A 17,739-nucleotide genomic window follows, 5' to 3' on the forward strand; every position below is an offset into this window, starting at 1 on the left:
TCACTAAATCATTATTATTATAGACACTAGATCTAGTTCATAAAAAGACAAAATAGTTTTAATGCATAGCTTAAAGTATTTTTCTTTGATTATTGGAACTTCATTACGATTTAGAAATATATTATTATTTATACAGCCAAAACAGGTCTTTGTTCCGCGCTCCACAGATGTCACTTTATCTTCTATCCAAAAAGACAAAAATCTTTTAACAATCCAGATATATTTTACAATCTTGTTATGGCTGTTATATTTTAATTCGATACAGTATAATACATTGAAACTAGTTTAAACATAATTTTATCAAATAACAATATTTTTAGTTAGCTGTTTCGCGCCACGCGTTGCTGTATCTGTGCAGATAGAGAAACAATAGCGAGTGTTGCTCTTTCGTCAAACAGATGGCGCTGTTTTTAAATAAAGCATGTTTTCACCTGTCACAGGTGACATCTATATAATCTAGGTATATAAAAACACACGCGTATTGGAATGCATCGTTATGTCACAATTTCTTTTGGAGATTTAAGATTTTGAACAAACCCTTTCCATTTTATTTATATAGAAGATAGATTATTTTAGCAGGATAAGTAATTATAGAACAATCTTAAGTTACAATTATTTGTGTGTCAACATTTTTGGGGAACGCAAAACTATTAAAGAAAGTAGGTTCACTACATGTTTTAGCCAAATACATTTTGAAGTTTGTCTTTGCTTACAACATTTCTATAACAATACAGTATAAATCATCACTTATGGAATGACTAATGGCAAATCAGATTTATATAATAATTATCTTATTCACTTTATTTTCATTACGCTTCTATGAACACTCTGGTGGAGCATGAAAATTTAAAACTGTGCGCTTAAATTAAATAATAATTGCAAAAGATTTCATCGGATTAAGTGCTTAATTTGTATCACCAGATAGACAATCCCTGAATTAACAATTATTATTATCATTAGAAAAATTATTTGTCTCTTAGCACAGCTCTTTCGAAAAATTCATAGATGATATTTTTATTAGCACTTAAATGATTATTTTATCTATTCATTAATTAAATTTCATTTACTTCATAAATGTTTAAAGATATTATGTAATAAATAAAATAACATTCATTTTTGTTTGTATGTAAAAAGCATTTCTTAGTAAACAAACCCATCTATAAAATATCAAGCAAAACTCATTCAAATTTTCAGCTTCACTTTCTCTCACAATAATAATTAGGTATTGACTTTTTATTCAATCTGTTATCACATAAATATTGTATTTACATATTACAATGTTTCTCTTTTAGATTTAATCAGCAATTGTAGCTCCTTGAAATTTAAATTGATTTATGTAGTACTGAATTGAACACAATGTCTAACGTTTTGTATGTTTGACAGACTGTGTTTCACCAAGTTGAAACTTCTGCTCCTTGCGATCGAGATAAAGGGAGGTGAAGAAGGAAATGATAGTAAAATTTCCATAAATCCCAGAGGTGCAAAAATATTAGCAAATACCCAAGGTTTTTTTATAGCCCAATCTGCAGATGAAGTCAAACGGTATGTATTCACTATGTTAAGTACAAGTTCATTGGGTGTTGTAACTACATACTGTGTGTGATTAATATATGTTTTATGTACTTATATTCCTATAATTATATTCCAGTGCCTGGTTTTACTGCAAAGCTTGTCATGATGACATTAAAGATGAAACATTAATTAAGAAATGCAAGTGCAAAAACTGTGAGTCTAAAATTTAATCTTATTACTGTTTATGTGTTTGGTTTGGACACGGAATATATGACTTGTATATCTAATTAACATTTAAATATAAATTACTTACTGGAAACAGTAAAGCTGACGATGAAATAAAGTTGAAGAAGAAAGTAAGGTTAAAGAAAATGAAACTATTGACATAATTGTTTGTTGTGTTGGGGAATATTTTAGTGGCCGCTCAGCAAAGGAAGATGGGGGGTGATCTAGGTAACTGAACAAAGAAAATAATCAAATGCCTTTATACTTTCGGAAATAGAAATTTGTAGCCCTGTACTGTGCAATATTTTATTAATTTCTGACCTCTTTATCACTCGCCTGAGCCTCTGTGCCCGTCTTTTTATTTGTTCTTTCTCTTTATCTATGAATTATATCGAATGCAGACTTGTTAAGTAAAGTGTTGGTTGTAACACTGTTGTTTTGGTCATGTAAGTGGAGAGAGTAAGGCCACAGAAGCCACCAGCCAAGTTAAGTTCAAGTTGCAACTTGGAATTGGGGCAGTTACCCATCCATCGCATGACCAAGATAGATAATGCTGTAATGAAACTGTATTTCAGATTGTCGCGGAATGACTTAAGACAATTTGGTTTCACACGAGGCCCTCCTTGCACATTTTGTTTCAAGACTGCATGACTCTTTGTTTCCTTGATAGAATGTGTTTGTTGACTTTCTTTTTACTAAATACCAATTCTACTGTACATTCACATTTTATTATAAACTTAAGAATGTAGGTACCTATACATAAACTTAAAATCCACCATGAGAGCGGTGACCTTTATGACTAGATGCAGACTTTGAGTGCTTTCTTTTATGTTATAATATTTAACCCTATTTCTATGTATAAACAATAAGGAGACTATTCCAATACTTTTCTATTTCTTCTGTAAAGCTTAGGAAATATTGCATATTTGCAGGAACTTTTCTAAATACTCTTGTGCCAAAGGAATCCCTCCTTCTCCCACGTTCTTTCCCAGAATCATATTCCCCGTAAACAGACACAAACACACAGTCATTTGCGCTGATTGCCCTGGGTTATTGGGTCCATCAAACAGCTCAAGCCAAGCCAACAAGCTTCAACCATATCTTTGCTTTTAACTGAAAGACCCACAAGACCGAAGTCAGTGCATTACGTACATATTGCTAACATACTCGTACAAACATCTCACTTGTTCCTGCCATAGTATGTAAGTACCTATCTGGCAAGATGAGGATATTTCAACCCTGCTGTGTTTTTTCTTGGAATTATGGCTTTTTGCAGATGTGGGAATGATCATGATGCAGACGGGAATGGTGAAACAGGGTCTGAACACCTACCAAGGTTGTATGGAGGGTACGGAACACCCATCTCAGCTGTGTTTTACATACATACTAACTGTTTATTATTCAACACCTCCGTAATCATTTAACTCTCATTCCGCCAGTCACCCGCATTAGTGTGTTAACAATAACAAGCGTTCATTATTTATACATCTTACTATTAACTGTTAACTCTTTGTCTGCTTCCATACAACATGACATGTATTGTGGTTAGGCTGAGACTATACGCTATGTAATCCTATTTCAGGGTTTATAGTTTTTGTTACTTTTTGCTACAAACTTTTTTTGCCAGTTTATGTTGTATTTCCGTTATTGGTGTGCTAAGCAGATTTATGTAAAAGGCTCGTAATAGCTTTCAAAGCATTTTGAACTTAACTTCTACAATAACTCATCACGCCTTATTCCTGGAGGTAGTTAACCTCCGTTAAGTATTTCATATGTATATTATCTTCCTTATCCTCCTTCATTGCAAAGAAAAGTCTGTAATCTAAAAAAGTTGTAAAATCACACCAAATTATATAATCAATCTCAATATCAGAGAATCTCTTATTTTATTCTCTATTGTTGCTACATATTACATTCCCATATAAAAAAGTAATACATTATCTGTCAGAGTCCATTTAAAACCATTTTAGTGATAAACATTCTCCTTACAGCTATCTTTTTTTTCTTTAACAAAACGGTTATTGTTGATTACACTAAACTGCACCAAACCTGAATTCACTTGTGAATTTATATTTACTTTCACACTACCCATTAGTTTGACATACAAACATGATTCTAAATTTTCATGTACGTAGTTAGTACATTAACGCGAGACCCCATTTATTTAGAATACATATGACTTGAGAGTACTTGTTACGCTTATCATGCCATCCACCACCTTGCATAGTAGAGCAAGGACTCACATATAATATAATACTCAGTACCCAGGGTGACTCAGGAATCTAGTACAGACGCTCCAGCACTCCCCTACCCCTAGTCCCTCACCTCATAGACCTAACCAGTGTTCCCCAGTCCCGCTAGATGTGTTAACCCATGTGTAAATCCGGCCACGTGGTGACTTGGTGATATTATACCGTATTAACATTAACATCTGACGTCTCTGTTTGTTGGTTCAGTGGCAACATTCAGGAAGGGTGTGCGAGCAGTGCAGATGGTTGGAAGGGCAAGTACGTATCACACCTCATAGACTAACTGTACCATTGCATTAACTCATTCCCGGTCATGGGAACTAATTACAACAAGATCTCACCGAGACGATCTCCAGTCGAGGATGGATCTCGAATAAGGAGATACTCTCCTAGCAAATTCCCCCGAATCTCTTCTGTTTGGAACACAACTCAGTGTATCTTTGTAAATTTAGATAAATCAATGTTTAGCTGAATATAACCCTAATAGAGTTCCAGCATATCTGTTGTATATTTTGTATTCATTGTTTTTGATGGGAAATTTAATATTAATTTCACAAATATTTAGCAAAGTGGTACTTGTAAATTATCCATAATTCTAATTTTGGGATTGTAAGGTGTGTAAGTGTCTATGTGTATATATGACGGGAGTTTAGTCACTTGCCGTCAGCATCTAGACGTTTTCTCGTTGTTGTATTGTTTTATTTTTTTATTATGACAAATAATAATAAATTTGTACACTTTGAGAATCAAAAAGAGACAAAAGAACCCAAAAAAATTTTGCATACACAATCTATTTAAATGTGATTGAGAAGTCCCGCGAAAGTGCCTGGATACAGGTTTACTTGTCATAATGCTAAATGTTGTGTGTGTAGGTGTTGTGAGTTTGTGTGAGTGATCTTTAACTTTAACAGCAACACTTGTGTTTGTTATTAACAACATTAAGTTTCACTCACTTGCGCGTACTAGATACATCAAAGCCAACAAATTACTTTGAAATGTGTTAAGTGTACTGCATTTAAAATGTTGTCTCCGTACTTTTCACTTTGTTGTGTGTAAATGTTATAATACAAATGTGTTGTGTGTCTTTCTGTCTGTCTCCCTTTCTTCTGAACACTTTGGTGTTACACACAATCAGGCGACGAGGAATACATCCTTGCAAGTAAGAACAAGTCTCATGTGGCGTCGCCGTGTAGAATATTGTAACGCTGGTCTGTTAATCTGGTCCCACACCGCGCTACCTGTCTATCAGTTATCAGTTGGCGCTGACTCATCCCCCTCACGCCGCCCCCTCTTGGAGCGCTTCTTTCTTGTTTATTTACATTTACATTTCACTCCAGTGGATTTGATTTCTTGTTTATTATTACGTCTTAGGCGACTCGTAAGCTCATTCTAGAGCCGTAGGTCTGACACATGCTCGTAATGAAAGCAATATCCTTAATACTCTCTCTCACTATTAACTTTACAAATTTGATGCTCCCGTATTGCCGTGAAAGATTTACTAAAACGTCCTGAATGTATAATTTTGGGGGTACATTATCAAAGATGATGTAATCTACTGTACTGACTATTTTAGCCTTATCAGAAACATTTATCAGTGTTATAAATATATTTAATTAGTTTACATAGAAGAAAATGTAGAAAAGATACTATGTATTAACTAAAAACTCATGTAACGATGCAAAAACAGATTTACCAACAGTACACTTTGCTATCTTTGATATTATATCCCTGATTTAAACTTTTATTTTCTGCGAACCCTAAGAACTATAGTATCTAGTTACATTTGTCATAATATAAATTGGGTTGAAAGGGAGTAAGTGGGTACCTGCTCTGAATTTGGAATTAACTGCATCCTACAGCCAGTGGAGCAGCATCCAACCCACCAGGCCATCGACCACCAAATATTGCTTTCATAACTTGCATTGCATGTCATTACAATAGTTAATATCCAACACATTTAACACAGCTTTCTAATCTTAGAGCAAAGTAACATATTACAAGCGAATCAGTATGAATCTTCAAACACTCGAGTAGAATGATGAGCATGCTTCACCAACAACGTGTTTCACATCCTCCACCTGTAGACAAGTAATAACGTTTTGTAGATTTGGAATGTGTAGAGTTGCATGTGTGTTTATTAAGTGTTCTAAGGAAGGTAGGTAGGTCTGTATTCTTTACTAAGTAAAATATGTTCAATTCACTAACCAGAATAATACTTTCAGTTAAATTGCTAATTGGTTCAAGTTTAACGGTGGCAACGCTTTGGTTGTCACCTTTGCTGATATAATATAATGTTGCGAGATGAGTGTGATGGTGCTATGTCCTTTAGTGATGGTATTTTGGAATGTGTTGGGGTGTTTGCAGATGACCATCATCCTCCTCCCACGTTCACCCCGCCAGAGTTGCCCAAGAAGGTTCACGTAAGAGGTACAAAACATTAAACTTCAAAATGCCTACATTTCTTATTTTAGGTTCGCCGCAATATAGTTTTGCTTCGCTGGATCAGCACATAGAAATAATTTGGCAGCGCGTGTAGATTTACGTGAAGACTTATATATTCACAATAGCATTTCGAGCAACTGTTTAAATTTAGATTGCCAACAATTTGGCACTTTTTTTATATATATTTTCTCAATTTTACTCTACAAAATCTAAATACAACAACTTTGTTGTTTTTCAACATTAATCATTTTTATTATCTTATCAATTTTAATGAAAAGTAATAATATTAACTTTTTTCTACCATTACTTACAGTTTTTCATCATAAATTTTAATTTCACGAAAATAACTTTCTTTTGCTTTATCAAAATTATGTGTTTGATTTGTTTTGAAACCTTTTATTTTTGTCCTTGCATGAATTATTATTCTTAACGCATGTTTCATTATTTTTCTTTTCAATTAAACTGAAGCCTCTCAAATTTCAATGAATTTAAGTTGTAGCTATTTAGATAATTTTCTGTTATTTATAATTATTAGTGAACTGGATTATTAAACACAATTTTTCTCCATTAAAAGAACACCTTTTAGAAACTTTGCAAAATACGATAAAATGCAATATTTATTGCACTGATTAAACTATACACGGAGCACAATTACATTTACTAATGAAATAATAATCAATTGAGAAACAATTTATTTGTTCTTATTCAGCATATTGTCACACCTAAGTTGTTATTAAGTTGCACAATGAACATTAACAAATTTTTGGATATCTTGTGTCCCCAACACAATATGCCTTTACAAATTTTGTACTACATACCTACATACTACAATGTTCTCAAAATAAGCATTTTCTAAATTACGTACTGAAAATATAATTAGTTACAGGAATGTACTTAAATCTTGTTAGCTGTAATTAAAATTGCACAAAACATAGTTAGCACTAATTACTTTATTGTTACCGTGAAACGAATGGTCCCTTTCCAAATTACAGTGTTAATTATAAAAATTTCACCTTAAAAATGAATAATCTACGACGCATCCAAAAGGCTTCTTTCTCCGGCCTTTTCGTGCACTTTTTTACTGTAAATAAATATTTCACTCCTACGGCTTTGACAGTTTTGGTATGTATTTTAAAACTAAATATATTATCTCTCGAAGGAAATAAAGTTGGGAGGTGAGAGTGGTTGCATTAACCTAGAAATTTTGGACACGAAAAGGTTTGCAAATCTCATAATGGCAGAATGCACTGTTTTTGTGGCTTCAGACAAACAGATTTTCTGCTTTATCGTTAAGATTATTTCTCACAATTTGATGCAGATATAAATTAAAAATGTAATGACAGTAATATGTAACTCTTTCGACGTATAAAATAAAGTACTAAAGTAAAGGACGCAAGACCATAGACATATGAATATTAATAGACGAGAACTTAAAGGCGAGGGGTCAAACCAACAGTTGCGGGACGCAGAGGGGAAAGCTGGCTGTGATTCGTCAATAAATCAATTTGACAGTATATAGGCATCTCGCATTATAATATCACCATTTAGTTCTTAAAAGTAAAATCTGCTTTTGAATGAATAGAAATTTTTACATGGGAGCGCAAATTACTCGCCACGTTATGAACAAATTTGCCAAGTCCAAATTCGGCAAAGTAAATTTCTTCTATTTTCAGTCGTAGTTAGTTTCAGAGTATTTAGTTAAGACACTTTTACAAATGTTTCATAATTTACTTACCCCAGTAAACAACGATGAGCCCAAATGAACCTATGGAGCTCGACGCTAGTTCGCACAAGAATGATGACGTCACATTTTCTAGATTCACGGGAGGCCATATGCGAGCCCAGCCGGCTCCAATGGAACCGGTATGGGGAGTGGGGAATAATACGCTTTTATCACTTAGGGCAGGTCTACTAATATTCATATGTCTATGCGCAAGACCCAATATTTATTTATTTATTATTTCATTGCTTTTGTAATCATTTTTAAGTTCTCTCCCAACAAAGTGCGGGATTTTTCCTCTCAAAACTAGGACGGAATACTATAAATCAATGCCAAACGCGGCATCTACAAATGGATTTTCTCAGATAATTTGACTTGCCTTATGTTTCTACTTTATGTTTAATGATTTAGGGTTTTTATTGTCTTCATAGATATTTAACGAAAGATATTTGATTTATTCTGTAATGAATAGATAGCAGATTTTGAGACATACTTGGTGGGTGATTTCTACGAGTAGGTGATAGGAGTTTATGTGTTTTTTACCAAATCGTAATTTAATTTTACTAGTGGAAGAGATGAAACATTTTTCCTGTAAAAAGATCGTCTGCTTTTAACCCTTGGACCATTTTCACGACATCTCAAAAGAAAATGTAATTTTAATAAAATCACGCTTCTCATAGCTGATTGGTTTATAATACTATGATAAAATAGTATTAAAACTTTATTACTCTGGCAAGAAATCTGAGCTTTATTTGCATTGTTGTTAGATGTTTGCATGCTTATATTGTTACCAAGTACAAACTAATGATCCAAAACTTATCTAAATTCTGAATATAAATTGCAAATATATTTGTTTGCATATTTGTATTTAATTTCAACAAATGTATTACATTATGTAAATAAAATGGCATTGATAATTTTTGGACCAATATTTAAATTGATGGTGTTGTTGTAGGTCCCTCCCGCTTTTATATTGTTTTATTATTGTGTAAAAATTGTTTTTTAGTTTGAAATATCCATATAAAATACTATTGATCGTTAAAATATGCCGTTTACAAATTTAAAAAATGGCTATTATATTTATGAATAAATTCTTCTAATATGAAAGATGAATGTAGAACAATCTTCAGATTATTTAACCCATTGGCCTTCAACCCTGCCGGCCCTGCAGGGGTGTATCGCTATGTCATAAATTCGAACCATGCCACCACGGCGTGCCTGAAGTATGTCCGCTAAAAACGAAAAACGGACATGCAAGTGACAAGTATTTTTAATGCCAATTGGTCTCTAGATAATGAAGCATTCATTTCGTAGTGTTGGCAAAGTTTTTCCCTGATATTTTACAAATGAATTTTTGTTAGTGATTTTTCAAAATAGCGAATAGTTGTGAACTCAATAAGCTCTCTCGAAAAACACGTGGTGGATGCTTTGAGGACTATAATATCAATTTTTAAATTTTAATGTATACATAAAAAATAAATATTATGCCAATGAGATTGACCAAGGCTTTTGTATACAAATAAAAATAAAAAATTAAGTGAAAAACTTTTAAACAAAAAGTTATTGTCCACAATATGGTTTAAGGGTTATATTAGATTGCAGATTAAAAAAATTGGTACAAAATGGATTCAGAGGTGAGGGCCAATTTTTTAGCTTATCAATTTGGAGGTCATTGGGTTAATTTTCCTAAAGATGGCCCAAATAAATTTTGCTAGTAAGAATTCTTATCTTTGCTCCAACACTTCCATAATTAAAAAATAAATAAATTATTAAACTTCTACAATGTAATAATAATATTTTGTTATGATTTTCCCTGATAATATATTTATGGTTACATTGAATTTATATTACAATTTTTTTCAGGCGAGCTGACGAGAGATAGAGGAGAGGAAATAAGTTGTAAGTATAATTAATGTGTATAATATTAGCGGAAAAGGTTGCCTCGTTTTAGTGAAAACTATAAGTGTATCTTTTCTCATTTCAGTGATAAATCGAAATCACAGAAGTGTTGCCATAACACCGGCAGCCAACCAATTAATGAACTCTACAACCAAACAGGTTAACAAAGTTAAACCAAATGTAAACAGGACCCCAGCTGATGCTCTCACTTCACCTGGGTATAACAATAGGTATTCACACATTGTTTATCCTTTGTCAATATGCTATTTTATTTAACACATTTTTTGTTGAAACATGAAAATATGGCTTTATACATTAAAAAAACAGAAGCTTATTAAAATTTGCATATCTATATTTTATCAAATCGATGCTTCAAAATTGTTTTTCTGTTTCGTTGATTTGAGGGGTTTTTACTTCATGTTTCCCCTTCATACTCTTCCCTTGACCTGCATGAGATATATCTCATTATCAATCTAGGGATTCGTCCCTTTCATAAACTCTTCAATCATAACATTGTTCCTTCTTCTATCAACCTATTGCAGCAGCTCTCAGCCATTTAACTCTCTCGCACTTATTTAAGTCTCTACAGACCAATTCCTTTGTTACCTTTAACATAACTTACATCTTATATCAATAGCAATCAAGTGAGGTGCGAATTTCATCTTATGTATATCGAAACATGTTTCATTAAACATTGTATGTACCAGTCGAAGATTGTAATCTTTTCACAAAGAATTTCAAAATTTACAATAAATATAAATATTTGTTGAAAATCTGTCAGCCTCTTTTTCTAACGTGGATATCATTCTTGTTCTCCTTCCTAATTTACTGACTAAATCAACCATCAACGACTATTGTTACACCCAGTAGTTATATTATATTACATCATGGTGAACATAAATAGGCCTTCAATGGTTACAACATACTCTACACAGAGATCTCCCAACAAACATTAGTTATTCTGTCTTCTTTTAACTTTGAAAAACTATTACATAATTAAAAACAAGTGACTTTAGAATTTCTTAGCAAAGCACCTTTGGCGGTGTTTAACGAAAAAGGCACTTTACAATAATTAGCAAATTACTCTTATTATTTATTAAAAGTAAATTGATATCTCCTAGCATCAAAATGAATGAATTAGAGTTTATTTTGTGTGAAAATGGCAAAAGGTCAGCAGGATTAGGGTTAGGATTATGATGTATTGATTGATTGTTTGTTTGTATATGGATTGTACTGGGTAAGACAGGCCGACAAGAGTAGTGTGGTTGTGTTCACAGGCCGGCGGTACCAGAGACGGACAGCACGTACCAGGGATACCATCTCTCCTATGAAGTGAAAAAACTCATGTATGATTAGTCGCAGTGTACTTATTTATTCATCATAGTCATTTCCTCTCTTCTTTATCAAGTAGATGTTAGCATTAGCAAAATAATATTATAGCGTTTTTACCATTGGCATGCTGAGATATAAAAACACCTTCTACACGGAGCCAATTCTGCTACTGAATTTGACAGCCGAGTCACGCCGTTGCGAATAATTTGTACGCACGCTATTTTCGTATGGCTCGATTGCGTTGTTTAATTCTTTAAAGAATGTTTCTTTGTACATAGATATCCAAACAATGATTTTTCAAATCACACTGGTCCACCTTTTATTTTTGTGTTCAAATAATTACCTCAAATCAAAATAAAGATAAAGTAATCAACAGCCGAAAGGCAGGTTTTTTACATTCTGTCAAAAACTTCTTCCTTCTCTGTTTTTCGTACAAATTCGTGCTCAGTCACAAAACTTATCTCAAATTATCAAGTGTATAATATGTATTCATTCTTTAAAATTTAATAAGTAATTTATTTTCAACATAAAAGTCATATTTGCATACCAATGTTTGTAAACATCACTTATTATTTAATTATTACAACAAACTGATTGGCAATTCGCACGCTTTTTCTACATATATTTTTGCTAGCTTTATCAAATTGTCTTTCTGTAATTGTGCATTTCTCTTATACTTTCAAGCTATTGTAATCGTTGTTGTCTTTGTGTTGTATATAGTAAACAGTAGGTTTTCATAAATGTTTATAAATACTTAATTATATTAAATTTTAACACTTTCTTTTTTACCTTCCTAAATCCATTTTTTAATATTTTTTATTATAATCTTCATTGTTTTTATAGGGAAATTTGAAAATAATTTTTTTTTAAGCATTTTGCATCTTTAACCCGCTGGCCTCCAAACCTGCCGGGCGGGGGTGTATCGCTATGTCTTAGATTCCAACCGTGCCAGCACGGCGGACCTGAAGTATGTTGGCTTAAAAGCGTACATATAAGTGAGATATCAGTATAGATAATGAAGCATTGATTTCGTAGGGTTGGCAATAATATGTTTATCAAAATGGTGAGTGGTTCTGGACTCGATAAGCTCGCTAGAAAATCGCGTGGTGGATGCTTTGAGGACTATCATACCAAGTTATTTAGGGTGACCCAAAAAAATGGATAGACACTTTGCCTGATGATAAAAACAGTATATATTTAGATGTATTACAGATTAAATGTACAAATTAAAGAAGACAGATGTAGAATTTTTTTAGTCAGCGCAAATGTTCAAATGGATGCCCTTTTTTATACAAACATTTCTGATAACGCAAAGCAATGCAATCGCAACTATGGCAAATCACTTAATTGGGAATTTCGTTACATTCTTTACCTATTTCCCCCTTCAATGTTTTAACCGATAAATCTTATCTTTGATGAGTCCCCACAAGAAAAATACAATAAAGTGAGGTCTGGAGAATGCAAGGGGCATTCAATGGCACCTCTGTTTGAAATATTTTCATGGAGATAAGCTCCCACATCGTGATCACAAAGTATAGTCTAATATCAGCAATTAGTTTAAATGTCTTGTACCTAGAAAAAAAATAGAATGAATGAGGTATTAAAGTGTGTATACATATTTTTGCGATACTCTGTATATATGTGTAAAAAACATGATTATGCCAATAAGATTGACCAATGTTCAACTTTTTTTGTATCTAATTTTTTTTTAAATGAATAAAAAAACTTTTTCATATCCACAACTTACATTATTACTATTATATTTTTTACATAACTTGAACATAAAAAATATTACGTTTAAACATATGGTTTAAAAGTTAAATTAGATTTAGTACACAGCTGCAGATTTTAAATTTTGGTACAAAATTAATTCGGAGGTCAGGACCAAATTTTTAATTTAACGGAGGGTTAAACAAGTTTTATTTTTACAAATAATGTGTATTTCTTAAATTTTATAAAATAACGAAAACTGTAACAATTTTTGTTTTTTATTGCTATATTTTTTTACAAAAGTATTTTTTCTTGATGCAGTAGAAAATTTTAAAGTTTTTTATTTATCGAGCATTGCGTAGTTATACATTTTTTGATGTTATCATTCTTGTAAAAACCGTTGTGTAATATTATTTTTTGATGTTCTGTAGTTATTTGCATGTAAATCGAACTTATATTCGCAACCTACAATCCCACGAAAGATTAATATTTTTTCAATGACTCTTAAACAAATTATTATCATTTATTTCATCAAAGAAAGTAATATAAATAAATTTTTAGAATATTGACGATATCTTATATACTACTATCATTATTTTAAACTTTTATAAAATGTAATTAAAAAAAAATGTTTCACTTGTGAAATAACTTAATAAACCATTCGATTTGGTTGCAATTTACATATTTTATATTTTCGTATAAATTATTTTAGCATCCATTATATTATTGATTTCTTTTGGATTAAATTAACAGCTTTTAATTACTAAGCAGCATTATATATTTAAATTAATTATTCAGTTTTCCTGTGTAGGTACCTATCGAGACACATTTATAAGATTAAATAAAAATTTTTACCTTTCATATTAATTTGTACTTGAACAAAAATGTTAAAGATATATTTTTACAATAGAAGCCAAATGGGCTTCTGGCAATAATTTAATATTATATGGACTTGTGTTAAAGCAAGCACTCAACTTTCCATTAAATAAAAGCGTTTAGAACCAAATAAGCATCAGTACAGCTTGATATAGTTAACTTTGCATCCGTTGGCATCAACACTAAATTGGGGATACCAGTGCTAAATAAATCCCTACCGTCTTACTTATTAGATTCTTACGCGCTAGTTTAACATTTTAACTACATACGTCATGGTAATAAGTCAAGTCTTTCAGTAGTCCAACCTTCCGCACTGCGTAATATTTACACCTCTATTATAAGTAAGGGGGCTAACAAGAACGAATAAAACACAACTTGAACTGGCGGCAACTCGTCCTAATACTGGACTTATCGGGAATTTTTATAAGTTTTTAGTCCATGAAACCCAATATCTTTAGAATAATGCTATTTTCATTGCATTTCATAGGTTTTCTTATTTTTATCATGTCATAAGAATAAAAATTATTGAAAAGACAAAAAAAAAAATTATTCATGTTGGAAAAAACATGGCTTCTTTAAATACTGTTTTGACCACCTGCAAAGTTAACTGTGTCAAGGTGTACACTTTTACAATATAAACCTTAATTTATAGCTAATATAATAAAGACTTTTATTAAAGCAAGCACTCATCTTTCAAAAATAGAAGCCTTTAGAACGAAATAAGCTTCAGTACATGCCTATTCACATATTATATTTCCTATTTTTTTTTTTCATTTTAAGGCTTGGCAACGTAAAAGATTACCATTTTTAGAACCCATTATTAAATGTAAATTTATCTTTCCATCAAAATAGAAATGATTACTGCCAAATAAGCTTCAGTATTGTACTATGTATTATTCCCCATTTTTTTGTTCCATTTTACAATGTGGCAACATTGAAGATTACCAGCCATGAAACCTTTAATTAAATTTCAATTGAATTTTGCAGGCCCACAAGTAGGAGTACTGGAACCAACCCAAATAGCAACGGCGTCAGTTTACCGGCCGGCCTGGCGGATGACCAGTCAAAAGACTTTGATTTTGAAAAGACTGAAATGAAATATGACTCAACGGGTATGTTCCATTGGAGCCCGGCAAGAAATCTGGAAGACTGCATACTGGTAATATTTGTAAATTTTTAATGAAAATTAAAATTAAAATCTTTTTACCATAAGTAAACAATAATGCGAGATATAGAAACAAAGATCACAGTGTCATTAAAATGTTAGTGAACAACAAACAACCGTAGTCACAATATTTGTCTGCAATTTTTTTTTGTATTTTTATACTTTTTTTTCATTTGTTAGACTGTAATCAAAAAGTAACACAACTGCGGTATATGTGGTGAACGGCGGAAATTGAGAAGGAATCTGACTTACCTTAATTTTTACACTGTCAGTTTTTGTGAGAATCGATATTATAGAACTGAGGGATCACTGAATTAATCACTGCTCAAGTTTCTGTAAGAATCAATATTACGGCACACAGATACCACTGAATTGATCACTCCTCAAGTTTCTGTAAGAATCAATACTACGGCACACAGATATCACTGAATTAATCACTGCTCAAGTTTCTGTAAGAATCAATATTACGGCACATAGATACCACTGAATTGATCACTCCTCAAGTTTCTGTAAGAATCAATACTACGGCACACAGATATCACTGAATTAATCACTGCTCAAGTTTCTGTAAGAATCAATATTACGGCACACAGATACCACTGAATTGATCACTCCTCAAGTTTCTGTAAGAATCAATACTACGGCACACAGATATCACTGAATTAATCACTGCTCAAGTTTCTGTAAGAATCAATACTACGGCACACAGATACCACTGAATTGATCACTCCTCAAGTTTCTGTAAGAATCAATATTACGGCACACAGATATCACTGAATTAATCACTGCTCAAGTTTCTGTAAGAATCGATACTACATCACACAGATACAACTGAATTGATCACTGCTCAAATTTCCGTAATATACTGACCGGGACAATTGCTGTAAGGTCACTCAGATATATATTCCACTCTGTCAAACAGGGACAAGTAATGGACAACAGGTTGGATGGGAGAATGAAGAAATATATATTAAAAGAAGATGCAAATAGTTGCGTCAACAAACTTTTTAATTCAAATCTGTTGAAGTTGACTTTAGGCAACCATTTTCTAAATTGTACAACATTGCATGCATCTACAATTTTATGAAAATCCTTTGTTTCTTTTCAAGAAACAATTTTTTTTACTGATTCACTTTCATTTTGTTTTAAATCTGATTTTGTAAAGTCAAAATGAAATGTTTTTAATATGTGTTATAAACCCATTAGCCGACTTTACAAACACGCTTCAGACTTCGCTTCCTACGAATTCCCAATTATAATTTTTTTCTTTTCCAGGATCGAAATCAAGCTGCTATGACAGTGTTGAACGGTCATGTTGTAGTATGTTTATTTGCCGATCCGGATTCTCCCCTTATTGGCTTAAGAAATTTAGTAATGCCGCTGAGAGCGAGCAATTTTCACTACCACGAGTTGAAGCACGTGGTTATAGTTGGATCGGTGGATTACATTCGGAGAGAATGGAAAATGCTTCAAAATTTACCCAAAATATCTGTTTTAAATGTAAGTAAAACATATTATTACTAATTACCCAAGAAAATTTCTGTGCGTGTTTCACGGGAATGTTTTCAATGTTATTTATAAACTTTTAAAACTGGACATTTTGTTTAATTTTAGGGTTCACCTTTAAGTAGAGCTGACTTAAGAGCTGTCAACGTTAATCTTTGCGACATGTGTTGTATTCTCTCAGCCAAGGTTTGTTTTTTTTTTTATTGAAATAAATCTGCTACATATATCTTCTTCATAAACCTGCAGGCATTTATCTTTGAACATATTATCCCGCCGGCAAAGCCCCACTGGCTCTGAATAGTTGGGAGCAGTTATGACTCTTGTCCAGTGTTCACATTAAAAAAATAGGGCTTCATCAGACACGTCAAGTTTTATAATATTCAACACCTTTAACGCATCTGCCAGCAGTTTTCTTTTAGTAATCAGCCCATCTCGTCTGTGGGCAACCTTTGTTTCACTTTCCCAACTAAGGATGCCATCCAGTGATATTGGAATCGTAAAATATTAACTATGCTATATGCCGGGCATAGTCCTACATTAGTCATCAGAGCACATTTTTGACATATCATTGGTGCAGCTTTTTAAATGTTTTCCATATGCACAATATAATGTGTTTCATCTGTGCATGTGTTATGTAATTTACTTATTTGATTGAATATAATTGTAAAGCTGCTCATCTCGACAGGAATTCCCTAGTGAGATGAGCAGCGGAGGAAAAAAAATACTTATGTAAATGTTTAGCACTTAAAATAATTAAATATATTATTTGTGATGTTTCTCAGGTCCCTAGTAACGATGACCCAACATTAGCAGATAAAGAAGCAATTTTAGCCTCCCTTAATATAAAAGCCATGACATTTGACGATACAATAGGTGTTTTAAGTCAAGGCGCAACAGAACAAGATGCTTTGACTCCCGTAGGTAGCCCTATCGTATTACAAAGGAGAGGATCTGTATATGGTGCAAATGTTCCTATGATTACAGGTTAGTTATATAAATAATAAGTCATAGGGTAATGATAAGTATGACGACCGTGCAATGAAAGTGTGAGCAATTCTCCAATGTCTTTTCTTCATTCACATAACCTGGTACATGCTTATGTT

The 17,739-nt window shown here is 32.5% G+C and overlaps 1 protein-coding gene across 1 annotated transcript in view; it reads left to right on the plus strand.

The window, feature by feature from the left end:
* Positions 1-17,739, plus strand: part of slo (calcium-activated potassium channel slo) — a 141,415-nt gene that overhangs the window by 117,114 nt on the left and 6,562 nt on the right. Inside the window, exons 14-25 of the mRNA XM_089632480.1 lie at positions 1,384-1,542; positions 1,649-1,725; positions 4,194-4,244; positions 5,122-5,145; positions 6,351-6,413; positions 10,012-10,047; positions 10,133-10,277; positions 11,325-11,393; positions 14,953-15,124; positions 16,406-16,630; positions 16,745-16,822; positions 17,419-17,620. Of these exons, the coding sequence (XP_089488606.1) occupies positions 1,384-1,542; positions 1,649-1,725; positions 4,194-4,244; positions 5,122-5,145; positions 6,351-6,413; positions 10,012-10,047; positions 10,133-10,277; positions 11,325-11,393; positions 14,953-15,124; positions 16,406-16,630; positions 16,745-16,822; positions 17,419-17,620 (1,301 nt within the window). The remainder of the gene's footprint in view (positions 1-1,383; positions 1,543-1,648; positions 1,726-4,193; positions 4,245-5,121; positions 5,146-6,350; positions 6,414-10,011; positions 10,048-10,132; positions 10,278-11,324; positions 11,394-14,952; positions 15,125-16,405; positions 16,631-16,744; positions 16,823-17,418; positions 17,621-17,739) is intronic.

Source organism: Hesperophylax consimilis, chromosome 6 (assembly GCF_061612785.1).
Source record: "Hesperophylax consimilis isolate HC1 chromosome 6, BYU_Hcon_1.0, whole genome shotgun sequence".
NCBI classification, from domain to species: Eukaryota; Metazoa; Arthropoda; class Insecta; order Trichoptera; family Limnephilidae; genus Hesperophylax; species Hesperophylax consimilis.